Raw genomic sequence first — 24243 nt, 5'->3', positions numbered from 1 at the left:
CTTCAACTCCGCAATATTATTAATTGAACAAGCCCGCGGCGTTTGCTCTGCTACATGCAGTGTCTATACAGTGATTCTGCTTGATTGAATCCCCGTGGAGCAGGCACAATTCGCCATGACGGATGCTCTTTATGAGCTGCTGGCTCCATATCTGGATGCAGAGGACACCTCTGCGCGTCCCGCCGCGCCGCAAGATGCGACGACCTCCAAGTATCTCCATCGGCTCTCTACGCTGTCATTGCAGTTATTGAAGGACAGCGAACCTCAGTCTCTCGCTCAGTCTTCACACTCCACATTACTTTCTTTGCAGGCGCTGTCCAATCGATCGCACAAGGCATTCATCACCTCCTCAGATAACCTCTCCGCTCTCCGAACATCTATTCCCCGCGTCGGTCGAGAAGTACATCAACTACGCGATGCGATTCCGAAGCTTGATGAGGAAGCGGTACGCTTCTCGTCTACATACAGCAAGACCGTTGAGAACCCGATCATAGAACGGCGGAAGAAGGCGATGCAATTGGCGCGAAACGTGGACCGACTGTCCGATATCCTGGAGCTGCCGACCTTGCTCTCGACGGCCGTGTCCTCTGCCTCTGCGAGTGCAAATACCGCTGCGCCGTCCAGCACAAACTACTCGTCTGCGTTGGATCTGTATGCCCATATCAAGAGACTGCAGACGTTGTACCCCGACTCCCCTCTCGTCAAGGATGTCGCGTTGCAGGCGGAGGATGCGATGAAGGACATGACGACGAACCTGATCAGCAGTCTCCGGTCGCAGAATATCAGACTTGCTGCCGCTATGAGGACGGTGGGATGGCTGCGTCGTGTGGCACCGGAGTTGGAGGGTCTACGAAAGGACGGCTCTACAGGCGCGAGTGAGGGAGCGTTAGGGGCCATTTTCCTCATCTCCCGGTTAGCCAATCTGGTTTCTACCCTCGAAGCGCTGGATCCTCTGAGGGAGCTCGCAGACCAGGAGACACGGCGGAGAATGCAGAGCAAGGGAAACAAGAGCGATCCGCGGTCTTCTGGGAATACGTGGTCGGGGGGTCATCAGACGGAGAGATATCTCAAGAGGTACATTGAGATTTATCGAGAGCAGACGTTCGCTATAGTGTCGCTGTACAAGAACATCTTCACCCCCGAGCAGTCGGACTCGGGATTCTCTGCTACTACAAATGTGAACCTACGGGCCAAGAGCACCCCGAAGAAACAGTCTGAAAAAGACGACCCCCTCCAGGTCCTTCCTCCGGCGCTGGCAACGCTGCCAATGCATCTCGTTACACTGCTGACGGAGACGCTGCGTACCTATCTGCCCAATGTGCAGGACAAGAGCTCACGAGAGAGTCTCTTGACTCAAGTCCTCTACTGTGCTGGGAGTCTAGGCCGTCTCGGTGGTGACTTTGGTATGATCCTCACCCTTCTCGACGACTCTGAAGAGGGCGAGGAGAGAGACATGACCTATGACTGGGAGGAGGTGATGAGGAAGCATCGGGCGCTTGCTGGACGGCTGGAGCAGCTCACCGGTGGGAGCACGGGTGCTGGGGGGAAGGGCATTTCGCCGATAGCATCCCCTGTGCATTGATATGCATCCATATGGCACCCGTGAGAGAGGCTGGCGTGCAGAGACTCACTGTTTGACATGCTCCCTCCCTCATCTCTCATGTCTTCTGAAGTTCTCATGATGGATTCTCATGCCATCGGCAGCGCTAACTTAGTCTGCCCTAGCGGCGGGTCACGGACACTCGCTCCGCCGCTCAACGACTCCGCAACTTCTGGCTTTCCCCATCTTCAGCTCTCCATCGGATTCTCACCACTTCCCCCCCATCTCCACTCTATCTAGCCTAATGATCTCCTGGAATGTTCGCTTACCTGCTGTAACGAGTACGAGTCTCACGGGAATTTATGCGCTGTGTTGACCTCCCGTCGCTCTTCCTTGTTGAGCACGGATCTGTTAGCCGTTGTTGTTGTTGGGGTCGTCTTTCTTCCTCCCTGGGCATTGAACAGACCTCACCCTGCCTGGGACTATATAGTACATGAGAAACGAGATCAGCGAAGAATAAACACTTGTCTACCAGTCATTCCCTTCGAATCTCCAACCCATGTCGACACTCGCCGCCTCTGCGACTCCCCCGCCGTCGGGGTTGCTCATTGATCCTACCAAACAAGCGGAATACCCCATTCTGTTGGGAGATAAACTCTCTGGGAAAGATGGCACCAAGGAGACTCGTTTCATCAATATCACCTATAACCACAAGAGCAAATCGGCTACCCCACACCAGCGGTCGGTCATCACTCGTTCATCATCCTCGCCAGACATCTATAAGTTGACGGTAACGGACAAGGCCGGGAATGCGGAGCAGACAACATTGACATATTCATATGAAGGAAGCGTGGATCCTGCGTCGCCAGTATCACAATCAGACACACGGAACCTGGTGTTGGTCTTTGATCCAGCACGCAAGGCGTTTATCTTGGAGCCGGTCTCAAGCCAATTGAACTTCAATCTGCGTTCAGCCCCGGGAAAGACGGAAAAACAGGTGTCGGAGCAGTATCCCCAACTGCCGGTTCTTCATGAAGACGACCAACCTTCAGCAGATGAACCGTCGCGGGAGAACGCAAGCGAGGATGAGGATCCCGGAGCTGCTGACGAGAGCAACCCATACGATTTCCGCCATTTCCTTCCCAAGGCCAATGCCGAAGCCGAAAAGAATGCTATTTCTTCCAGCACAACGCCGGATCCCCATAACGTGCCGACCAAGGTCAGCACCCCGTCGCTACCCGCTACCAAGCCGCCAGCGCCATCAATACGCAGAAGCAAACCTCAGACCAACCCTCTACGTCAGCAGAAGCGTGCCCCTAAGCCTGCTCAGACCATCAAGGCTACAGAAGACAAACCCAAACCCGAACCTGCTTCCAAAGCTAAGCCAGATCACTTGGTTTCTGATTCGGCTCCCTCAGATGAGGAACCGAGTCAGCCAACATCCGCCAAACCTGCCGCATCACCGAATTCCAACATCATCATCGATGGAGATCTGATAATTGACATGGGCTCTCCACCACCGTCACGCAAGCCATTCATTGTCAACCCTACTCATTTCTCATCAAATAATACATCTGCCAATGAAGCAGACGATGATGGCGATGATGAGGAAGACATTGAAGATCTCCGCCTTCCATCTCCTGCAAGTCCTTCCAGAAATGCGCAACCCGAACAGGCCAACGATGAGGTCGAGGATGATGATGCGCTGGCGGCAGAAATGGAGGCTGCCTTCGAAGAGAGCGCTCGTGAGGAAGAAGCAAGGCGGCAGCAGCAGCAATATGCAGTAGCCAGCGACGACGAGAGTGAGGTCAGTGAGGAAGAGTAATAAGGTAAACGATGCTTCTCTTGTGTGGTTATCTGCGAGATGTCGTGGTAGATGTGTCTGTCATCCTTTTCTTGATTTAGCGAGCAAGCATAGCGATAGCATACTTCGGAGTTTCTGGTGATAAACGGGAATGTGGTCCCTGCAATCTTTACACGGGATCGAACAGTTATGATACCAAGTCAGTGTCAGTCTATCTCGGTGTTCTACTAGCAACATCTCAGCAATTTAACACGGTTAGAATAACCAAATCATTTCTTGTTCGTATTGTCTCGTAAGCTGGAACGAATATCGGACGCCGGGACCGGAATAACGGACCTTCCGCCCGCGATCTGCTCTTCCTTGCGCCTCGACGACCACCGCGACGAGCTCCAAACACGCTCGTATCTTCACTGAGCCGGGGCCTGTTCTATGACCTCAGGCTGGTGATCCGATGAAAAATCCGCCGGGTTGACTCCATACTGAAGAGCAACTGATCGGTGCCGCTCTGGCTGACTCCTCCGATAGCTCTACCGCTAGTCGTCCTTGCGACGCCCTTCTCGCGGAGACTGAACCCCGAGAGCAATGGTATCAGAGTGATGCGCTATGGTTCCCCTTCTCCGATAACTCTCCGCAAATACAATAGGAGCCTGGCGCGGAGAAAGAGACACAAAACGGGAGCTGTGTCCCCGTACAGACAGGTTGTGTTTCGAACTCACATCCCAGTTCACACCGGACATCCAGCGGCCGTGATAATCGACTCGTCCTCAGAAGCGTTCAATCCGTTCTTCTATCTATCCAGTCGAGAGAAAGAGAGATATTCCACTGGGGATGCCCTTCATGACGTCGTCACCATCTTCATCGCGCCGCCGTGAGCGGCGGCCTGTCCCGGCGCCGTCGAACCCGGTCCTACTTGCGTCGCAGTCGCAATGGCTCTTCACAGACGAAGAGCTTACACGAACACCGTCCCTGCTAGATGGGATGACGATAGAGGCAGAGCATACGAGCCGCAGCAAGGGCGTCAACTTCATAACACAAGTGGGGATCATGTTGAAGCTTCCGCAGCTGACGCTCGCGACGGCCAGTGTATACCTGCACCGATTCTTCGTGCGATACAGCATGGTCGATCTGCCACACCGGCCGGGAATGCACCCTTATCCGATCGCTGCGACATCGCTCTTCCTAGCTACCAAGGTGGAGGAGAATTGTCGGAAGATGAGAGAGATCGTGGTGGCATGCTGTCGGGTGGCGCAGAAGAACCCGAATCTGGTCGTGGACGAACAGTCCAAGGAGTTCTGGAAATGGAGAGATACCATCTTGCACAATGAGGACTTGCTTCTCGAAGCGCTCTGCTTTGACTTGCAGCTGGAGCAGCCATACCGCATCCTCTACGACTTTATTTGTTTCTTTGGGGGGAATGAGAATAAGAATCTTCGCAATGCAGCATGGGCGTTCGTCAACGATTCTACATTTACGGTGCTTTGTCTCCAGTTCACTCCGCGCATCATCGCAGCTAGTGCGCTCTATGCTGCCGCGCTGCATTGCAATGTGGCGTTCGAGGACGACGAGCTGGGACGACCGTGGTGGGAACAGGCCGACGTGGACTTGACGCAGGTACGAAGGGCATGCAATCGCATGGCAGAGCTTTACGAGAACAATGCAATCCATCGACAAGGCCATCGGTACCCAACAGCGCCGGTCCACGGCGGGGAGGATACAGAGAAGACCAGAATCTCATACCGTGGAAGTCCTGCTGCTGGCACTCCATCCGAGAACGACATCAACGGCCGAAAGCGATCAAGAGAGCCAGAAGGACTTCTGAACCATCATGAGTCGCTGAAACCTCCCGTCTCGAACGGAGCGTCATTCGATACATCCGCTTCGGAGAGATCTCCAAAACGACAACGGATAGAGAGAGACGAGTCCAGGAGAGCAGGCCAAGAGAGCCAGTCGCAGAGACCACCACCACATTCGTCCCAAGACTCAAAACCGAACGTCTCATCCTCATCAGATCTCCCTTCTCGAGATCGAGATCGAGACCAAAATGACCATCACCACCACAACTCCCATAACAATCACGATAATCATAACAACCACACTACTTCACAACGTCAACAACATCCTCTACCTCCCATCCCGCCTCCACTAGCCCGCCGCGACAACGAACCAGACACAGATCCCATCCAACAACGCATCGACGACATCGTCAAGCAGAATACCACCACCACCACCACCACTACCACCAGCCGACCTTCTGACCAAGATCGAGACCGAGACCGAGATCGAGACAAGCGTCCCTCAGATACCGCCGAGGCAGGGAAAAGCCCGCCTCGAAACGACCGTAGCGATATCGAAGAAGGCGAAGCAATCGACGAAGAAGACGGTGGAAGCGAAGAGGGCGAGATATGAAGTTCATTAATATCATCAATTATCAATCATCAATCATCAATCGCATGATGGGATGTTTTTTTTTTTAACTTCTTTTTCTTCTTTTATTCGAGCAGCTAGATTTCAAGCAAGTGATCTATCTATATTCTTCGAATGAATGAGAAGATAAATTTCGTTATTATTATTCTTTTTTTCCTGCATGTTAATGTTAAAATAGCTCTCCCGTAGGGAAAAGTATAAGCTTAGCATACTCGGTGATTAAACGAAAGCAGTAGGTTAAGAAAAAGGACTTTTTTTCTCAACTGATTGTCATAGATTGTATAAAGAATACGAATACGAATACGAGAGCCCGGAATCCGAGTAAGAAATAGAGAATAGATAGATATAATGGAGATATAATGGAGCGAAAATAGAGAGATAAATAGGATAGGCAAGGACAATAAAAAAAGACTCGTCAACATTGCGTGGTGAAAAAGCGCCACGAGCTAAAACAGATCACATTACATGTTTCTCATTTCTTCATCCCCTTTTGGATCCTTATTTTGTTTTGTTTTCCCTCCGTCTTCCCAGAAACGTCACCTGTCCTTCTCACATAAAACGTACAACGCGTTCAGTCCATCCCTGGACTTGTCTTCTTTTTTGGGGGGCCTGCTCCTGGCCCGAGGGCGTCAAAATAAATACAGCGAGGGAAAAGAGACGAGCTCCCTCATAAAAACACAGAGAGATATATATGTACAGATAAAATAACCCTCGGACCCCAACAACAGGCTGGAAAAAAAGGTTAAAACATGAGGGAAGAGAAAACGAGGCGGGTATTAAGATGCATGTACACAATTGAGCGGAGCAGAAGCATAACAAGCCTCTGCAATAAGAGTACATCGGAGAATGTTCCGGAAGAGGATGTCGTTGCACAAGAGTGCACAGCGCACATATCGAGAGTGGGGAGATAGAGTTAGAACGGTCGATAAAAAAGCCGAAGAATAACTTGTGACGCCAAAAGCCCCTGGGTGTAATGCAAATGCCGAGAATGACAAAAGGCGCCGTCCAGTCTTGCCCCGCCCCGAAAATATAAACGTATTAAAAAGGAGGTAAAATCCGAAAAATCATACTTGAAACGGTGAGAGCGTTTGTTTTAGAAGTCTCCGAACATTTCATCGAGTTCGTCGACCTCAACGGTTTCCGGGCTCTGCAGCTCACTCCACGAGTCCCGGATCATGTCAAAGTCCATGGTCATTACTCCAAAGGGGCGATTCGCTAGAGGTTTTCTGGCGTCATGTTCACCGAATTGCAGGTCAACCTTTAGGTCAACACCGGAGAAATCATTCTCCAACATGTCGATGGAACGTTTCAGCGCTGTAGCCGTGGCACCATTGGCGTCGCCGGGCACAGACACTGGGCTTGCGCCCCGGGCGCTGGCAGCCATGTTCTGCTGCAGCTTGAGCAGACCAGTAGTCGTACACATCTCGCTGTCCGCATCTATCTCAGAAGGAGCGCTCGTACCAGACGAGATCGAGGATGCAGTGGACGAGAGCGATGGCGACGGAGAAGTGCCAAAGAGCGTCACGGCTGCTGCCTCGTCGAGGTCCTGCTCGGCGGCACGGGAGTCAATCCGCGAAAAGTAGTCACTGTACTGATCCTCCGGAACAGCGCTGGCGCTGGCAGACGAGAGAGGGTCCTCGTCCATTGGCGAGCCGGAAAAGCTGGCGAGCGCGCTACTCAGTTCTGAGGCGGCCTCAGACAGTTGAGGGGCATTACCCTTGGCACCATCCTGGCGCTGCGCTCTCTCTTCCGACGTCCGCTCTCGCACAGAGCTAGCCGTCTGTGTGAATTCCCTCTCATCGCCTTCCAGAGGGGGAGACGCTGCCCGGTGGTTGTGGGCTAACCGGTGCTGGCTGCGACGGTCGGAGAAGCCGTTAGCCGGGACTCCGGAACCACCAGCATTGTGGTGACCAGCCAGATCCATATTGTCGTCCTCGAATTCCGGAGAGGACAGGTCTACCTCCGGGCTGGGACTCCGTTGCCGCGCAAGCGCATCCTCCTCGTCCTGGTCGAGGCTTGAGATACTGGGTGTCATCTGCTTCCCGTCCAAACCAGCAATGATCAGATCATCTGAAGTCTCAGGGAGAGGCTGGTGCGCGCAAGTGGTGAGATAGTAGAACACCTTGCGCGGGTGAACTGGAATAAGCTCCTTTGCAAGTGGGCAGGGCGCCAAAGCAGACCAGGGACGCTTGAGGTAGGCGCTCAAGCGGGACGACAGCAGTGCTGCGGGGTTCGCAGAGCTACACAAGATTGTTAGCCTGTATTTTTGATTTTATAATTTTTTTTTCTTCGCAGGGCGCTAAATGCGAACGAGATAGAAGTTAGAGGGCAAAAAAAATATACGTACTTTGCGACGTTCTCATTGATCGTCGTGAGAACGGCAGCTAGCTCCTTGATGAGGTGCGGTCGATTTCCAGTCTTTTCCAACTGTTCGATCACTGCGACCACGATATCATCGTTGATCCCCTCTGTATCGATCTTCGGGGCGACACCATCGGCGGGCGAAGGCGGTGGAGTGTGCTCGTAGGTACCGCGCCCCGCGCGACCCTGCTCTCCCAACGACTTTCCGTCGCGATAACCAGTTGCTTCAGCGTCCGGCGACTGCGACTCCCGGTCGTGCGACCTCTTCACCTTCTTGGATGGTGGTAGTTGTGCGTCTGTTGGGGCGGGCAACTTGGAGGCGGACGGTGATCGATGTGCGCGGGAGGCGTTCGGGAGGTGAATGCCCAGCGATGGCAGCGATAGGGACTTCCGACGAGTATTATAAGGCATATTCGATTTATTGTTTTCTTTTCCGGAGTGAGTGACAGATGGAGAGGGAGGGATAGTAATACAAAAACAACAAAAAAAGGAGCGTTTTTTTGTATTTCAATTGAACGAATATGTATGGATGTATAGGGATAGGGGAGGAGGGAGAGAGTTGATTGTTGCGAAGGGGCGAAAGGATGGCAGTCAACTGGAGTCGGTGTCCCGGCAGCTGGAGAGAGGCAAGTTTGTTGTGGGTTTCAGCTGGAAAGGCGGGAGAAGAGAGAGCATGCGACCGTTAGTTGTGGCAACGCTGATTCGACGGCGAGAGCGGTATGAACAGGAATGCGACAGGGAGGATCCAACGAGCACAAACAAAGACACTGAGATCCAACCAGCGTGAGGCGATTCCTATCCCAAGTGGGTGCGTCAGTTCAAGTTCAGCCAAGGTTTGCTCCAGCGATGGACCCGTCACACCGCCATGCAGGGGCAATCTGGAGTTGTCGGATAGGCGACGCCTGGCGATGAGAAACAGCGGGTAAGGCGGTCACCAAAGGAGCAGGAAAAGAATAAACAATAATGAGCAGCAAGATAATAATAATAATATATGCTGTCTTCTGCAATGGAACCACAAAACCAGAACCAACTCACCAGATATCACTGACCAACAAGCTATGCAAGAAACCGGGCCGTAGGCTGCACTATGCGTCTATGACGACCGAGACTGCCTGTAAACTTCCCGAGGATACAGAGATAGACCCCCGAGCTAAGGTTCGTAGCTGAGTCGACTGATGTATAGTATTGTACAATAATAAGTTACCACCATATGCTCGAGCTAGGAGACAGAATAATAATAATAATGTCCTCCTGGTGGCGTATAATAATACTGAACAGAGAGAAAGCGACGCGACAGTTTGGGGACCGGGCGTGGAAGATGACGGATGGTGCTGGACGCCAACCTGCAGCTAGCTACTCGACGCTATCCAGAGGATTTAAAAAAAAAAAAAAAGAAAATCGATCTCAGGGAGGCGAACGCCGAACTCTGTGGCCGAGCCTGGCCAGTCGCAGTGGACGAGTTTTTCGGAGGCGGCGTCGTCTTTCCCGGTAAGGAGCCCAAGCGTCGCTCTACACTGTTCTTAGTATAGGGGGAGTTGCGGGCCCTCTGGAGTGCAGTAGTCGCGAAGGAAAAAGAACACGAAAAGAAGGCAGAGGGTGCTCGCCCAGCAAATCGGTCCCCAAGGATGACGATCGCTTGGCCTAGCGGTTCATTCTCGTCGTTGGAGAGCGCACCGGACAGCATCCGCTAGTGGAAGCGCGAGCCACGGCTTCGTCTTGATCCCGCGCCGGTCCAACAGCGGAATGGTTGCTCAAGGCGGCAGGAACTTAGGAAGGGAAAAAAAATGAATCGCTAGTCTCTTTTAGACGAGAAAAAGCCGGCAGAAAATTTGCTGCTTTGCTTTAGAGGATCATTTTTCTGAGCGGTCGAGAGATCAGTAGTGGATGGTTAGCGGCGTGGATCAAAAGGGCTTGCTTGCCACTTACACTGCGTAGCCCAGCAAGACCAAGACCCATGGGGCTGTCTGGAGTAGACTCTAGAGCAGAGTGGAAGGACGCCCTTGGGAGCTAAGTCCAACTATGTCTACCATAGAAACTCGTCACTCAGTAGCAAAATAGTAGGTGAGGCATACGACAGGAGAGACGGGTTGCTTGCGCGGGTCCGAAGATCTCATCTGGCGCATCGAAACTCTCCACGACCGTAACGAAGTGGCATTTGGACATCTTCTCTGAGACGCAGATGACGATAGTAATGATGCCATGAAGTGATTAGCACCGAGTCAAAATGGGACTGACGATGTGAGGGGTTCTTGATCAGACGAATCGAGCACACCTCACGAACCAACCACTAACCATTCTGAAACCGAGGTTCTCGAGGGTATCAGGCAGTGGGTCTAGATAAAGCTGGCCAGAAAAGGGATGGATGGATTATGATGGCCACAATAATAATAGCGATGTTGCTGGCGTTGATGTTGATGGTGATGATGGATGAGGGGGATGTGGAAACACAGAACGTTTCCGGGTGGTTGACGAGCTTCACTAGAGTGCTGCAGCCAGCAAGGGCAGCCGAACAGCGATACAATTATGATTCACAATATTCTCACTAGATAAGTAAGTCAGACTACTCTGTACTCTATTATCTATGCCAATCTGCGATCAGAACTCTCACTATGGGATGTACTGTAATAATAGCGTATCCCTGCCATGTAGGAAGAGTGTTCTAAACCTGGACATTCCATCTCTGTGGGCGCCACATAACTACTACACGCGGGCATCAGTTCTTGGTAAAAAAAGAAACCACAGCCTGCATATCTGCTCTAACTGGACATCGACTCGGTTGGCAGCTGGATGAGCCACCGCAGGCTGCCGTTATGTCTGACGTGCAGCATGCTGATGCAAAAGGCTTGGTTGGATATACACCAGCAAGTCAAGTCATCAGGGATCTCGTATCAAGCCAGCAACAAGCAGGATAAGCTCAGCCCACCTATGGAGTATTATTATGATAGCTTGCCAGCCTTACATGGACTTACATACATCCGCGCCTCCTAACTAATGCAGGAATGCGCCATGACAAACGGAGCTGGGACTGAGCGCAGCTCTCTCTGCATCCTTCCTCCTATCCCATTGAATAGCAGTCACATTCACCCGCGGGGAGAGAAAGACAGACTCTTGTTACACTACGCAATGAAAATAGTCCAGGTAATTGCTCTTTGCACAGGTCCATTACAGTATATCGTCTAGTTTCCTGACGCATATCCTTCTCGTTCCGCGGAGATTTACCTCATCCGTGGGGACTGTTTCTTTCCCGTCCCAACTGGTCAAGGCAATCAACGAAGCTCTGGAGTAATGATAGAGTTAAGCAAACAAAGAAATCCTGATATACGGAGCTCCAAGCAAGAAATGGTGGTGATCGACCTTACCAACCCAGGCAGTCGGACCGGGAGTTTTTCTCCGCGGGTGGAAACGCCGAACCCCGCATTGACGCTTTGTTGTAGAATCTAGATGGCTGCGATCTAAAATACTTCATAGTAGCGACGCTTTGACACGAAAACAGCTTGTAAATCAAAAAACAAAGTACTAAATGCTGTCTTTGGTGATTTGTTTTATCTGCGACGACCTCTCGCATTTTGAAGAAAGTCCTTACTCAAACAGTTAACACCATACCTTTGGCGCCGGAACAAATCACTTTAACAGCTATGTAGTTAAAGGTCGACAGCCCCTTTTTCTCGTAACTGTAAACACTCCTTAGGAGTTCGTTTGTACCGTGCTGAAAGAATTAAGCTTCCACTACCTTAGCATCAGTATCTACAGTACAGCACACAAGAATCACCCAATGGGCCATATTCCACGAATCTAGGAGATTCTACTCTGAACGAGGATATCATGGTCCTTTCGGCAAACGAGTTTAGCCGCCAACTTTCGCGACGTGATATGGTGGATTTCGTGTGGTCGATGGTTTTTAACGGGGGCTGGTGAAGAGCATATTCGTGGTTCGGCGGGTATTATGTCTCCCGGATATATATATATATATATATACTATCAATGACCAACATCCCGCTTGACCCTGTCATGGAACATAAACAAAAACACAAGCATTATTGCTACGGACATCTGTAAGAATGAATATAATAGAATTAAAATAACACAAGACTAGCCAGCATACATTATACCCGGCCGTATCTCTCTATTGACACACAATCTAACATTCTTCTATCGATCAGCATAAATGAAGATAATAGTACACTTTAGGACGTCCAGTCCCGCTCTATCCGTAAGACAAGAATCCCTTTTCTACCGTGATTCAAGAAGTTAGTTCTCATTTTACCTCCTCGATTCTCGTTTCCTTCCTAGGTCTCAGAATGACCCTCCAAGTTGTCCCAAGGTGATATCTCTTGATCTCAACAACCTCCAATCCACTCTTCTCAACAATATCGCCAATGTCCCGATTCCACCAACAGCCGTGTCGATTCGCATGTGCTGGTGCTAGGTTATCCAGGATGTTATTCAACCAGCCGTAATACGACCGACCGTGTTCAAGCAGCAGGATCCGTCCCTGCGCAGGCTCAGTGAGGTCACCAAGATGGCGAAGAAGCGCCACAGGATCAGGCGTGGAGCAGAGGCCCATAGTCTCTAGGACTGTATCGAAGTAGGGCTTTCGGGTTACCGTCGGTGGTGTCTTGCCAGCCGGAGGCGAGGGCGCAATCTGACTTGCATCGCCCACTTGGAATGCCACTTTCTGGAAACCGGGATATAGCTTTTCGAACTTCTTGCGAGCAATCTCGATCATCACTGGGCTGAGATCGACAAACGTAACAGATCGACATCCCTTCAGCTCAGCTTTCCCGTTGGCATCGACTCCCCTTCGTTCGCCTAGGTCGTAGTAATCCATATTTCGTCCAGTTCCACAGCTCACTTCCAGCACGTCTCCGCGTGCCATCTGTACCAGTTCCTTTCGTCTCTTGCCCAACCGCATCACCTTCTCGCCCATCTCAACTTCTGCGTCGTAGCTAGGCGCCGTCTGGTCGTAACGATCGGTCACATCATCCGGGACAGAAAGGGACCGTGACCTGGCCACGTCCTGTCTGTAAGAAGTGTACAGATATCCACAGTAGCTGCTGATTGCGAGAATACCAACGCCAAAAACCGTCATTGCCTTGGGCGACATTGATGTCCCTGATGGCTTGGGAGCAGCAGCAGAAGAAACAGCAGTCAGATGGGGATTCGCGCGTCTCAGATGAGAATGCGCTGTAGGTGGTGCCCTTGGGATAGATAGTCAGAATATGACAGCTGACGATGTAACGGTATACCCTTTTCTTCTTCTAATGCAAGACAACAGAGGGAAAAAAAGCTACAGTCGGAGTAATCAAACATGAATTATATGCTGGGAGTCAGATAAATATGATTTATAAGGACCTCTTCCCCGGCATTTCCGCATAGGAGAGCTTCGACAAATACTAACCTGTGTCTACCCATCGAAGGCAATTTCTTCTCAGGCGCTGGAGTTCGACCATGTAGACGAGGTTTAACTTTATTAGGCCCACGGGGCCCTCCATCTGGCGACGTTGTCATTGTCGAAACTCGAGCTGGATGTTCAATTGGTCGTCCGAGAGAGTTACTCAACACTGAACGTCCAGCTTCTCTGATCAACCACAACAAGAGGCTTCTGACCAGTCCAAAAAGCCTCCGTGTGAGAACAGAATGAGATTAGGTTTTGGTATACAATGAAAGACGTATCTATCGGCTAGATCAATCAACTGTGCCAAAACATCCAAGAGAAAGAAAGCAATGGAAAATACGTACGCAAGAGCCAATTATCACCGAAACCAGCACGTATAACTCGAATATACAAGCTCGAAAACGTATAGTTCTAAACGCGATCGCTCAATTGGACGCAATGGACAACGGTCATGGGTCCCATGTAGAACAGACACTGATCGAGCATAGACTGGAGAGAATGTCTGGCGTGTTGCCGGCCGAGTTCGCAGCCGAAGCCAAGAACGCCCGGGCCGGTCCTTATCGATAAGGCTCGCACTGCGTTGGTTCATCTGCCGATATAAAGATCAAAGGTGTCCCCGCGTGAAACGGAACAGGAGAGGCATTCCGCAAGACTGAGCGATTCGTCTGTTCTCCTAGATACAGGTCCCAATCGCACCCTTGACTGCCGAGAAAATGGTGCACACGCTACCACAATCGGTATTGATTGTAGGAGCAGGGGTATTTGGATGTCAGTAGTGGCCCGTTGTTCCCTCGAAGTCAACTACACAAATAAGCTGCCTTGCTGTCATTCACCTTGTTGTCTGCGTTCTCGTGGTCGATTCTTTCATCGTTCCCTCATACCGTATCGTCCCCTGCACACAGATCTACATATTTTGCCCATCGCCACTCATCGAGATAGAGACAATCAATATACTGATCCAGCGCAGTATCCACGGCCCTCGCTCTATCAAACCGACATCCAGAGTGCCAGGTAACCGTCCTCGAGCAAGCACAGACTATTCCGAACCCACATGGCTCCTCAGTCGACACATCTCGCATCGTGCGCGCCGATTACGCCAATGCAGCCTATGCTAAATTGGCTGCGGATGCCATTGCTCGCTGGCGTACCACTGATTGGGGCAAAGAGGGCCGATATTCTGAGAATGGCCTAGTTCTCGTATATTCGAATGCTGACAGCACCGCTGGGAAGTATGTGCGCAAGAGCTATGAGAACATGAAAGCAATCGAGGCGGACAAGGTTGAGTTCCTGCCGACGAAAGTAGACGTGGAGAGAGTGATGCCAGGATACGGCGTTGGCAACGATGTCGCTGGAGGATATGTGAACTGGGGTTCTGGATGGTCGGACGCAGAGGCAGGAGTGCGATTTACCAGAGAGTTACTTGAGAAAGGAGGAAAGGTGGTATTCAAGACAGGGGAGGTAGAAAGGGTCATCTTCACCGAGGACAAGGAGCAGGCGAATGGGAACGGGAACGGCAAGAAGAGTCAATTGAGAGCTACCGGTGTGCGTCTGAGTGATAACACGACAATCACCGCAGATCTGATCGTCCTGGCGACAGGCGCATGGACTCCTAAGCTCGTGGACCTACGCGGCAAGGCGCAAAGTACCGGGCAAGCCCTCGCATATATTCGCATAACGGACGAGGAAGAGAGACGACTAGCCCAGATGCCGACTCTTTTGAGCTTCTCTACAGGCATGTTTATCATCCCGCCCCGCAAAAATCTCCTCAAGGTTGCTCGCCACGCATATGGATACCTCAATCCGAAACGAGTGCCCGTCCCAGGCCCGAAAGGAGACGCTGGCGCGACCATGGAGGTCAGTCTGCCAGAGACGGATGTCCCATTACCACCTGAAGGTGAAAAGGCCTGCAGAAACGCTTTGCGGGAGATGTTGCCTGCGTTTGCAGATAGACCCTTCTGCAAAACGCGGGTCTGCTGGTATACTGATACGTACGTTCTCTACCCCTATTATTACTCGACACGGACTCCACAACTGACAATCATATTTCCATTAAAATAGCCCCAAGGGCGACTTCATAATCAGCTATCACCCTGACCATCCTGGCCTCTTCATCGCCACAGGTGGAAGCGGCCACGGCTACAAGTTCCTGCCCGTTCTTGGTGAAAAGATCGTCGATGCCATCGAGGGAAACTTGGAAGACGGTCTGCGTGAGCTCTGGGAATGGCCCGCCTTCGCGGAGGGTGAAGAACTGGTGCCGTTCGAGGGATGTGAGGATGGCAGTCGATCCGGACCAAAAGGGCTGAAGTTGATGGAGGAGTTGGTCAAGGGGAAAGCATCGTTATGAGCGAGGGATACTGCGTGACTTTAGCCATTCGAAGTAGATATATAACGGACTGTACATAGGAGATGGATGCCATTAACTGACTGTCAATACTTACCAATACATAGAACATTCCTTTCAAGGGTGACCATTTTCCGCAAGAAGGACAGGAATCGGCGCGACTAGACGGAGACACGAGAACTAGCATGGTGAGACATTACCACCTAGTCTATTGCCTCCCAGTCCAGGAATTCTGTTATCCTTCATTGCCTGCTCCAGTGACGCAAGACGTGCCTCCTTCTCCTTCTTCTCCTCCTCCAGATCCTCCTTCGTCATCACTTCCTCCAAACGTTTCGTCTTAATCAATCTCTCTTTCCCATCAAACATCATCTTCAAGATCTCATCCAGAGTCTTTGGCTTAATAATCTCGAAAATAGACCATGTCATATCATCCGTGAAGAAATACCGCCCTCCAGCTGAAATTAAACCCATGGTTTCCCCTGACTCCGGAGAGTCATGCATGAGGCCTACTGGATTTACAAGACCACATCTTTTCGCAATCTTCGCCCATCTTCCTTTGATGGGAAATGATGCGTAAAAAGGGTCGGTAGTCCATCCTTCAGGGACTTCTCGGTGCTAGGTTTTATTAGACCATATAGTTAGGACGAACCTAGGGTATCAGTTAGATATAACTTACTATTGGAGAGTAGCTCATGGTTACAAGATAGTAATAAGACGAATTTAGTGAATCAGAGATGGTGGCGCAGAAGACTGATAGTTTTATGGTGGGTTAACAGGTAACAGGAACACAATTAAGAGTGATGAAATGTGACATACATAATCTGCCGCGGTGCACAAGTTACCATGGTGAGACGTTCGGAACACTCAACACTTCGCTAACTACTGTGTCGGGCATTTAAAACTACAGCCAATCCAGGTGCCCTACAAAGCGATTGCCGATCTACGAAAACTGTGGCCAAGAGGACATGCTACTTTGAAGAGGATAAAAGATTGGGCCGTATCTGTTTCATTCCGTGCAAATTGTCAGGCCTATTGTAACACTGTTGTATCATTTCAAGAATTGACCAAACCAAGTCATCCCGTCCACGGAAAACCACGATACCAATTTTCTCGACCCTAGCTCCGTCAACCCCTCCGCCGGGAATCGTAAACAACTTAAAAGCTAGTGCGCATAAGCAACACCACATTCAATCAATAAAGACGGTAAAAAAGGAGCCACCGGGAATAATGGAGGCGAAAAACTAGAAGTGAAGATAGAAACGTGCACGGAATAGGGTGGCAAGGGAGATAAATTAGGAGACGGCACCCATTCGACCAGCGCACACGCACCGCTCCTCAAGTCTGCGGGATGTGCGACTTTCTAGTGTAAATCGTTTCTTTTCTCGAAATAGAAGACAACCATCACTCCCCGAATCGCTAAGAACGCCGTGTAAATGCTAGCATCAGGTAATCGTAAACAAGAAAGGGGGATGAGAACAATGAGCTTGGAGATACACTACCCGACCACGAGCTAAGCCATGGGTAGGGACGGAATTATGGGTGCTCTTTCCTCATCAAAGAGACGTATAACGTCGGAAAAGTGTTAATACAAGGGGGGCAGAAATCAAAGAGGAGTTATGGAACGATCCTCCTGTGACCGCGATGCTCCTTCAAAGGACTTTTAGACCTTGCGGAAGTCTGGGGGAACCATGTTAGCATCGAGCCTTGCCGACAAGACTAGTCATCCACATACCGGAAAGCACAGGATAGATCAATTCGAACGCCTGGTAGATCTCTTCACGGACCTTGGCGCCGGTCAATACAATCTTTCCACTGACGAAGATCAGAAGAACAATCTTCGGCTTCATCATGCGGTAGATAAGACCAGGGAACAACTCAGGCTCGTACGAGCTGAAGTTGTGGTGGCGGCTAGCCAAGCCCTCCAGACGAATGGGGAACTTGATGTCACAGGAACCGACGATGTTCTGGATCTTGAAATCCGTGAACTTCGCGTTGAAGCCGAGCTTCTGAATGATACGAGCATACTTCCTCGATGCCAGCTTCGAGTCATCCTCAGATTTCGCACCGGTAACGACCATCTTACCCGAGGCGAAGATCAACGCGGTGGTCTTCGGCTCACGGATACGCATGATCACGGCCGCGAAACGCTATAACAAGAGCATGTTTAGCCATATAATCTATGGCAACACCTGATAGGGTGGGGAGATTTATACCTTTGGATTATACTCGGCATTGCGTGCGTGAAGCGCGATGGTCTTCAGGTCCAAGCGACAATCAAGGTTCACAGTTGCGACAATGTTTCTTGAAAACAATCCAGTTCAGCATTCTGGTAGACCAGAAGAACAGCAAGAGTATACTCACTGCAACGTAGGCACAATGCCGCTCCCCGGATTGTTAGCACCAGGAGTCGCAGCGGGAGTTGCGGGCGTCACCCCATTACCGGCTGCATTCCCTCCTGGCTGCTGACCATTCACGCTGCCGTTCTGGCTACCGTTGGCCAAGATTCCCTCCTTTTCAGACGAAGGCGGTGTCAGATCGCCAGCGCCACCGGGAAAGGACAGAGAGGCCGGAGACGTGAAGGCCTTCGCCTGCTGTGCGGTCGAAGGGTGAGTCGTGAGCGAGTCCATTGTGACGTGCGAGACACTCGAGCTGCTCGAGAGAGAACTGTCACTGAGTAGTCTTGAAGTCGTCGGTGACAGAGTTGTAGTGAACTAGAAGACGGACGTCTGCAGAGGGAAGTCACAGTCAGGACCAGATTCAGGTAACGATGTGTCGCAAATGGGGGGTGTGGCAGGCGATGACAAGGCCAGCCGTCGAGGAATCTCTCAGAAAGCTGCTGAGCCCAGGAGTAATGTCCGCGACGGGGTTTGCCTCGAAGGGTATTTGCAGCCGTAGTAAGGCTTGGGGAAGACGATGGGTTTGTTGGAGGGTGTAGCCAGCGAGGTGGCTTTTTTGGGGGGGGTTTGAAAGAAAAAAAAATTTCTTTCTGATGTGTTGCGCGGTCAACGAGGATGAAGGTGTCCTACCGTTTGTGGGAGATGAACAACTGAATGTCTCCCCTACAGTAACTGTCCGTTCAACCAACGAGTATTCAGTTCGAGATAAAACGATCCCAGGTGATGATAACCAGATCGAGACGATGCCAGAAAGCCTCGCGGCTGATTTGGCGGGAGTCGAGGACCTTTTAAAGGAAAAGGCGGTGGGGAGTTTCCGTCCGAGTGGCGAAGAAGGCGAAAGAGGCCGACCGCCGATGTCACGTTTCCGTAACAGGTAAACACCACACCACGAAACCCACCAAAGCTGGTCTTGTTTTTTTTCAGTTTCTGGATAATTGCACAGGAGAGATGGAGAGAGCAAGGTTGAGAAGATGACTTGGAAGGAGTTATGGATTGTCAAGAGATGTTTTTGGAAGTCTATCTGCGTCTCAAAAAGAGAGTGGCGAAGAGGCGCGCTTTTCTTCTTTTGGTATTGGTAATCTTTTTTTTTTCTTTTTTTCTTTTTTGTTTTTTAAGCGCGACCGTCTTTCAGATCTGAACTGTTATATTCTAAGCCTGGATTTCCCGGAAAGCTGGCGACCTCTGAACGACTTTTGTCGACAGTCGATATCAAGAACTGTCGGAGGGGTAGTAAAGAGGGCGGGGAAGCAGGAATGGGGGGAGGAAGGCGGGCGGGAGGAGGAGTGACGAGCTTCTGGCGTTCCGGGCGGTGCCAAGACCAGTATCAGGATTCCAAAGGGCGAGGCGAAGTGGGAGGATGCGCCTTTATATAGGTGAGTCAGAGCTTGGGGGGAGCTGGCGTCAGGGGTGGCTGGGCCCGGCAAGCCAGCCAAAAGCGGCGAGAGCGCCCATCCCGTTTCCATGGGTTTTGCATCAGCGTAGGGACCGGCCAGCGGTTCGAGGGCGGTATCTGAACCGCTGGCCGGTATCTGGACAGGCCGCCGAGCAAGCAAGCGCCATTCTGCCAGCGCTGGTTCGCTAGCCGCCAGTTCCCCCGGCAGCCGTCGAGGGCCCCCACCAGGCTGAGCCTGCTGCCAATGGCCACTGGCCCCTTGCTTCTGGCCGGTACGGTGTCATCACGCCCATGGACGCCCTCTGACTGGTTGGCCTCCGTGCCCAACTCTTGCGTCTTCGCGCCGGTCCCGCCCACACACGCCCTCCGGCCGCCCAATCGTCGTCCGTCTCCCTTTTCCACACACCTCCTGCGCGCGTCGCCCTTCTGCTCGCCGCTTTAGCCGATGGCAACTGGACAAAAAATCCTTTCGCGCATCCTCTTTCTCTTGCTTTGCGCTCTCTACGGTCGGCCAGAAGCTTCCCTGGCCGGACAGGCGTGTCTCTCCGGAGACAACAGACGACCAGAACACGACATCAACCACCTCAGAACCGAGAATCATGTGCGGAATCGAATACAGCAGAGCGAGGAGAATACATCTGGACAGGTTGCATCTTCGAAAAGGGAGTGGTGGTGGAAAGATCAAGAGATGAAACTGCAGTCGGGGAGGTTCGCGTTTGACATTCAGCACAACCGTTTGGAGCCTTGGCGGTGTTATGGGCTGTGGGTTAGCCTTCCGTCGGCGCTATCTTCCCCCCAAGAGGCCCAATAATGCACTCTGAAAGAGCCTCTGCGCGCTAGATCGATCTACTCGCAAAGAAATGACTCGACAACAGATCTTGAAAGACGAGCTGGGTTGGTAACTATAACTAGTCGCTTCTTTCTCAGCTGCAAGTACGGAGTAGACTAACTACACCGTCTCCTCTCCTTTCTCGTCGCGTTGTTGTCATCGTCCGTTCTTTGGCGCTCGGGTATTAGCATGCTCCGGGCGGCAATGCATTGCACAAACTTGCATTCCGGATAGATACATGCTTGCGTCGGCTTGTGAATGTGCCAGCGTGGTCACATCTCATACAGACTGGTAGAGCAAATTACATTTTACGGCCACATGCGATATTATTAGTTATTGTTATTGCTCGACTATATCCGAATAGCCGGCATGTCACCTGCCAGGTCGCATGCGCGCTGCATTATTTAAACTATTATAGTAAGCACTAAAGCATCAGCCTATCAAGGGGGACAACTATCCAAACTTCAAAGCGAACTATTTCCATCTAGTTCCGGTAATAATGGAAGCACCAGTTTCGCTTTGACCAATATACTATATTACTCTATATGGAATTGGGGATGAACTTTCAATCATGGCATAAAGTGGGGTTGGAATTCGCAGGCCCATAATAATTAGAATAGACAGGTGGTAGTGCTCCTCGAGGGCATGGCAGGCTGCAAATAGAGTGTGATCTCATCAGGTCCATGTAGAAACTACCTAGTTGCTTGGGGAACTTGGTATAGCTTTTTCGAAACAAATAATTCTTGTTGTCTCTTCAACCGGCTGTTCTAGGTAAATTACCCAAGACTGTTCCGTGATCGGCTTGATCCGTCCCATCGGGAAGACGAGGCTGATGGCCTGCATGGCTCGGTTCCTGACCTACGACGACAGTAGATTAGTTAGATGCACTCCAGAAATCCCATAACTTATCTGATGTTGATGAGATTATTATGATATGATATGATTCCGGGGAGAAGACGGTTACCCCCGGAATCAGGCAGATTGCAATCGCCGAGGCTCCAATTGGCCGGGCGGGTAGCCGTGGTTATTCCTCGGTGCAGCTGGCAGCGTTCGCTGACGTCTGGGCCAGCTCCGAACCGGCGCAGAGTGGGGGTCCGATCAGAAATTCATTAACTTCATCTCCTCTTTCTCTCTATTCTGTCCAGGAAGGTATGGATGGTCCTGGTTACCATCGACAGCCGCGATAGTCCCGCCCTTCCACACATCCTTTTACAATGGCATCGAGAGGTGCTGCTTTGCCTCTGTTGAGGCGCGAGCTGTGCGCCTCCTCGCGGACCTTGAGAGGTGGTTCATTCTCCGCCACAGCAAACACTCTGCGCGGACGCACAGCAGGCGTGTCTGCGACTACGAACAGTCGGGACCTTCGCGTCGGTTTCTTAAGCCAGACCGCTCTTCGCGGTCAGACTCGTGCTTTTACGCAGTCGTTACGGCGGAAGTACACAGACGAAGAGGGCAACTGGGATCCTCGGCTAAACGATCGTGAGAGCGACGAAGTCGATGTCTGCATTGTCGGTGGAGGTAAGAAAGACACGACTTTCAAGGTCTGCAATTTTGCGTTGTAGGAGCACTGTTGCTAACGAATTGTGTCTTCGCGCACAAAACAGGCCCAGCTGGACTTGCTGCCGCCATCCGGTTGAAGCAACTCGCAAATGAAGCAGGAAATGAGGAATTCCGAGTTATACTGCTGGAGAAGGCGGGAGAAATTGGCGCTCATATCCTTTCAGGTAATGTCCTGGAGCCGACATCGCTCAATGAACTCTTGCCCGACTGGCTATCGGAGGACAACCCGAACCGATTCGAACATGTAACGCCCGCGAAAAGTGATAAGATGCGCTTCCTGACCAAGACCTCATCATTTCCGATTCCTGCTCCTCCACAGATGAACAACCATGGAAACTACATCATCAGTTTGAGCCAGTTGACCAAGTGGCTGGGCGAGCGTGCGGAGGAACTAGGGGTTGAGGTCTATCCTGGTTTCGCGGCAAGCGAAGTGGTCTACGGAAAGGATGGTTCAGTTAAGGGTGTCGCTACCAATGATCTTGGTTTGAACAGAGAGGGGAAGCCGAAGGATACGTATGAGCGCGGAATGGAGTTCCATGCTCGTGTCACGTTACTCGCGGAAGGATGCCATGGTAGTCTCACGAAACAGGTAATCAAGAAGTACGACCTCAGACGGGATAGCCAGCCACAGACGTACGGAATCGGATTGAAGGAAGTATGGGAGATCCAGCCGGAGAAATTCAAGCCTGGTGAGATTGTCCATTCGATGGGGTACCCGCTGCCCACGGACACTTATGGAGGTGCGTGGATGTACCACTTTGGTGATAACCTCGTCAGCCTGGGTCTTGTGGTTGGATTGGACTATCCCAACCCGTGGCTGTCCCCGTACGGCGAGTTCCAGAAGCTGAAGCACCACCCTCTCTTCAAAGAAGTTCTGGAGGGCGGCAAGTGTATCTCGTACGGTGCTCGCGCTCTGAATGAGGGAGGTTTCCAGTCGATCCCGAAGTGCGCGTTCCCCGGAGGAGCCTTGATCGGTGATACGGCTGGTTTTCTGAATGTGCCGAAGATCAAGGGTACACACACGGCTATCAAGTCCGGTATGCTTGCTGCGGACGCGACGTTTTCCGCTCTGCAAGGAGCCTCGGACGGTACGGTATTCTTGTATGACTATGAAGACAAACTTCGGAAATCATGGATCTGGAAGGAACTGAAGGAGGTCCGCAACATGCGTCCCTCGTTTGGAACCCTCGGTCTCTGGGGAGGCATCATGTACTCGGGACTGGAAGCGTACCTATTCAAGGGAAGGACACCATGGACCCTGAAGCACCACAGTACCGATTCTGCCGCTACAAAGAAGGCGTCGGAGTGCAAGAAGATCGAGTACCCCAAGCCAGACGGAGTTATCAGTTTCGACATCCTGACCAGCGTGAGCCGCACTGGAACGAACCACGAGGAAGACCAGCCTGTCCACCTCCAGGTGGAGGACTGGGATAAGCACACTGATGCTTCCTGGCCCCAGTACAAGGGCATCGAAAATCGGTTCTGCCCTGCAGGTGTCTACGAGTATGTCGAGGATGAGAGCAAGAAGCATGGTGTGCGTTTCCAAATTAATGCGCAGAAGTAAGTACCACATTTCACCCCTACTCTTAACAAAGCAAAAAGCTGACCCACTCTAGCTGCATCCACTGCAAGACCTGTGACATCAAGGTGCCAACGCAGGATATCAACTGGCAGACACCCCAGGGTGGCGAGGGACCGAAATACTTCATGACCTAGTTCTCTTTGGGAGGCAGCATTATTCGTTCAATATTTCTATTATTATCTTTTTTACTATATCCATCGCATCTGCCTGTCCATATTCACAGCTTCTATTCAGACTGGGATCCCGCCGGGGATATATTGTTGTTGCATTGTCAATCGGGCGGAATGGCGAAGAGGAGCACACGGTGCAGAGAGAAAAGAAGAAGAGAGAAAAAAAAAGCGCATCTGTTGTGACAAAGTGCTATGAACAAAATACAATACCCAGTGTATATATAGATGTATTTTTATTTTTACTTTTTATTTTTCTATTTTTGTGTCTTAAGCTTCTATCTGTAGTCTCGCAGCTGGAAATGAATTTTCCGAACGTGAAACACTCCAGTAGTGATATCGGGGCGCGTAGATGGGGGCGAACGTCCCCGCGGGGAGCCGAGCAGCGGAACCGTGGAAATCAAGTGCCTAGAACCAATAATCATATGATGGATCTGGTGAATATACTTGC

General features: G+C 51.2%; 9 protein-coding genes across 9 annotated transcripts; 5 read left to right on the top strand and 4 right to left on the bottom strand.

Moving 5' to 3' along the window:
* C8Q69DRAFT_21098 (Dor1-like family-domain-containing protein) lies at positions 1 to 2049 on the top strand. The gene has a single exon (XM_028626186.1). The coding sequence runs from the start codon at positions 116 to 118 to the stop codon at positions 1580 to 1582; it is 1467 nt and encodes a 488-aa protein (XP_028488966.1). The 5' UTR covers positions 1 to 115; the 3' UTR covers positions 1583 to 2049.
* C8Q69DRAFT_20979 (RNA polymerase II transcription elongation factor-domain-containing protein) lies at positions 1841 to 3613 on the top strand. Its single transcript, XM_028626173.1, has one exon. The coding sequence runs from the start codon at positions 2100 to 2102 to the stop codon at positions 3363 to 3365; it is 1266 nt and encodes a 421-aa protein (XP_028488965.1). The 5' UTR covers positions 1841 to 2099; the 3' UTR covers positions 3366 to 3613.
* Positions 3614 to 4181: 568 nt separating this feature from the next.
* Positions 4182 to 5750, top strand: C8Q69DRAFT_440422 (putative cyclin; the record flags this gene model as incomplete). Its single annotated transcript, XM_028628648.1, has 1 exon — positions 4182 to 5750. One exon carries the CDS (start codon positions 4182 to 4184, stop codon positions 5748 to 5750), a length of 1569 nt encoding a protein of 522 aa, XP_028488964.1.
* Positions 5751 to 6734: 984 nt separating this feature from the next.
* Positions 6735 to 8896, bottom strand: C8Q69DRAFT_20976 (hypothetical protein). Its single transcript, XM_028626171.1, has 2 exons — positions 8116 to 8896; positions 6735 to 8008 (listed from the first exon to the last, which is right to left on the bottom strand). The coding sequence occupies exons 1-2, from the start codon at positions 8538 to 8540 to the stop codon at positions 6862 to 6864; spliced, it is 1572 nt and encodes a 523-aa protein (XP_028488963.1). The 5' UTR covers positions 8541 to 8896; the 3' UTR covers positions 6735 to 6861.
* Positions 8897 to 12237: 3341 nt separating this feature from the next.
* Positions 12238 to 13718, bottom strand: C8Q69DRAFT_20954 (ubiquinone/menaquinone biosynthesis-related protein). Its single transcript, XM_028626166.1, has 2 exons — positions 13528 to 13718; positions 12238 to 13313 (listed from the first exon to the last, which is right to left on the bottom strand). Exons 1-2 carry the CDS (start codon positions 13619 to 13621, stop codon positions 12385 to 12387), a joined length of 1023 nt encoding a protein of 340 aa, XP_028488962.1. The 5' UTR covers positions 13622 to 13718; the 3' UTR covers positions 12238 to 12384.
* Positions 13719 to 14237: 519 nt separating this feature from the next.
* Positions 14238 to 15868, top strand: C8Q69DRAFT_394766 (fructosyl amino acid oxidasesarcosine oxidase; the record flags this gene model as incomplete). Its single annotated transcript, XM_028627664.1, has 3 exons — positions 14238 to 14292; positions 14492 to 15512; positions 15583 to 15868. The coding sequence occupies 3 exons, from the start codon at positions 14238 to 14240 to the stop codon at positions 15866 to 15868; spliced, it is 1362 nt and encodes a 453-aa protein (XP_028488961.1).
* Positions 15869 to 16045: 177 nt separating this feature from the next.
* On the bottom strand, positions 16046 to 16559 carry C8Q69DRAFT_502851 (hypothetical protein; the record flags this gene model as incomplete). Its single annotated transcript, XM_028632434.1, has 2 exons — positions 16046 to 16480; positions 16542 to 16559. The coding sequence occupies 2 exons, from the start codon at positions 16557 to 16559 to the stop codon at positions 16046 to 16048; spliced, it is 453 nt and encodes a 150-aa protein (XP_028488960.1).
* Positions 16560 to 17525: 966 nt separating this feature from the next.
* On the bottom strand, positions 17526 to 18492 carry C8Q69DRAFT_502850 (putative RNA polymerase I and III transcription factor complex component Tbp; the record flags this gene model as incomplete). Its single annotated transcript, XM_028632433.1, has 4 exons — positions 17526 to 17542; positions 17598 to 18012; positions 18079 to 18166; positions 18227 to 18492. 4 exons carry the CDS (start codon positions 18490 to 18492, stop codon positions 17526 to 17528), a joined length of 786 nt encoding a protein of 261 aa, XP_028488959.1.
* Positions 18493 to 21395: 2903 nt separating this feature from the next.
* C8Q69DRAFT_411054 (electron transfer flavo protein-ubiquinone oxidoreductase) lies at positions 21396 to 24043 on the top strand. Its single transcript, XM_028628302.1, has 3 exons — positions 21396 to 22001; positions 22088 to 23603; positions 23660 to 24043. Exons 1-3 carry the CDS (start codon positions 21698 to 21700, stop codon positions 23757 to 23759), a joined length of 1920 nt encoding a protein of 639 aa, XP_028488958.1. The 5' UTR covers positions 21396 to 21697; the 3' UTR covers positions 23760 to 24043.
* Positions 24044 to 24243: the final 200 nt, after the last annotated feature.

This window comes from Paecilomyces variotii (assembly GCF_004022145.1).
Source record: "Paecilomyces variotii strain CBS 101075 chromosome Unknown C8Q69scaffold_1, whole genome shotgun sequence".
Taxonomy (NCBI): domain Eukaryota; kingdom Fungi; phylum Ascomycota; class Eurotiomycetes; order Eurotiales; family Thermoascaceae; genus Paecilomyces; species Paecilomyces variotii.
The sequence above is the reverse complement of the archived record's forward strand: the minus strand, read 5'-3'. Positions and strand labels throughout refer to the sequence as shown.

What these genes read in the sequence shown, in the direction of transcription:
- C8Q69DRAFT_21098 (XM_028626186.1), top strand. Translation starts at nt 116, where the DNA reads ATGACGGATGCTCTTTATGAGCTGCTGGCTCCATATCTGGATGCAGAG.
- C8Q69DRAFT_20979 (XM_028626173.1), top strand. Translation starts at nt 2,100, where the DNA reads ATGTCGACACTCGCCGCCTCTGCGACTCCCCCGCCGTCGGGGTTGCTC.
- C8Q69DRAFT_20976 (XM_028626171.1), bottom strand. Translation starts at nt 8,540, where the DNA reads ATGCCTTATAATACTCGTCGGAAGTCCCTATCGCTGCCATCGCTGGGC. An exon ending in ATCAATGAGAACGTCGCAAA is followed by an intron (nt 8,009 to 8,115) that starts GTACGTATATTT and finishes AATCTTGTGTAG; the next exon opens with CTCTGCGAACCCCGCAGCAC.
- C8Q69DRAFT_20954 (XM_028626166.1), bottom strand. Translation starts at nt 13,621, where the DNA reads ATGGAGGGCCCCGTGGGCCTAATAAAGTTAAACCTCGTCTACATGGTC. An exon ending in CCTTCGATGGGTAGACACAG is followed by an intron (nt 13,314 to 13,527) that starts GTTAGTATTTGT and finishes CACCACCTACAG; the next exon opens with CGCATTCTCATCTGAGACGC.
- C8Q69DRAFT_411054 (XM_028628302.1), top strand. Translation starts at nt 21,698, where the DNA reads ATGGCATCGAGAGGTGCTGCTTTGCCTCTGTTGAGGCGCGAGCTGTGC. An exon ending in TGTCTGCATTGTCGGTGGAG is followed by an intron (nt 22,002 to 22,087) that starts GTAAGAAAGACA and finishes CGCACAAAACAG; the next exon opens with GCCCAGCTGGACTTGCTGCC. An exon ending in TTCCAAATTAATGCGCAGAA is followed by an intron (nt 23,604 to 23,659) that starts GTAAGTACCACA and finishes GACCCACTCTAG; the next exon opens with CTGCATCCACTGCAAGACCT.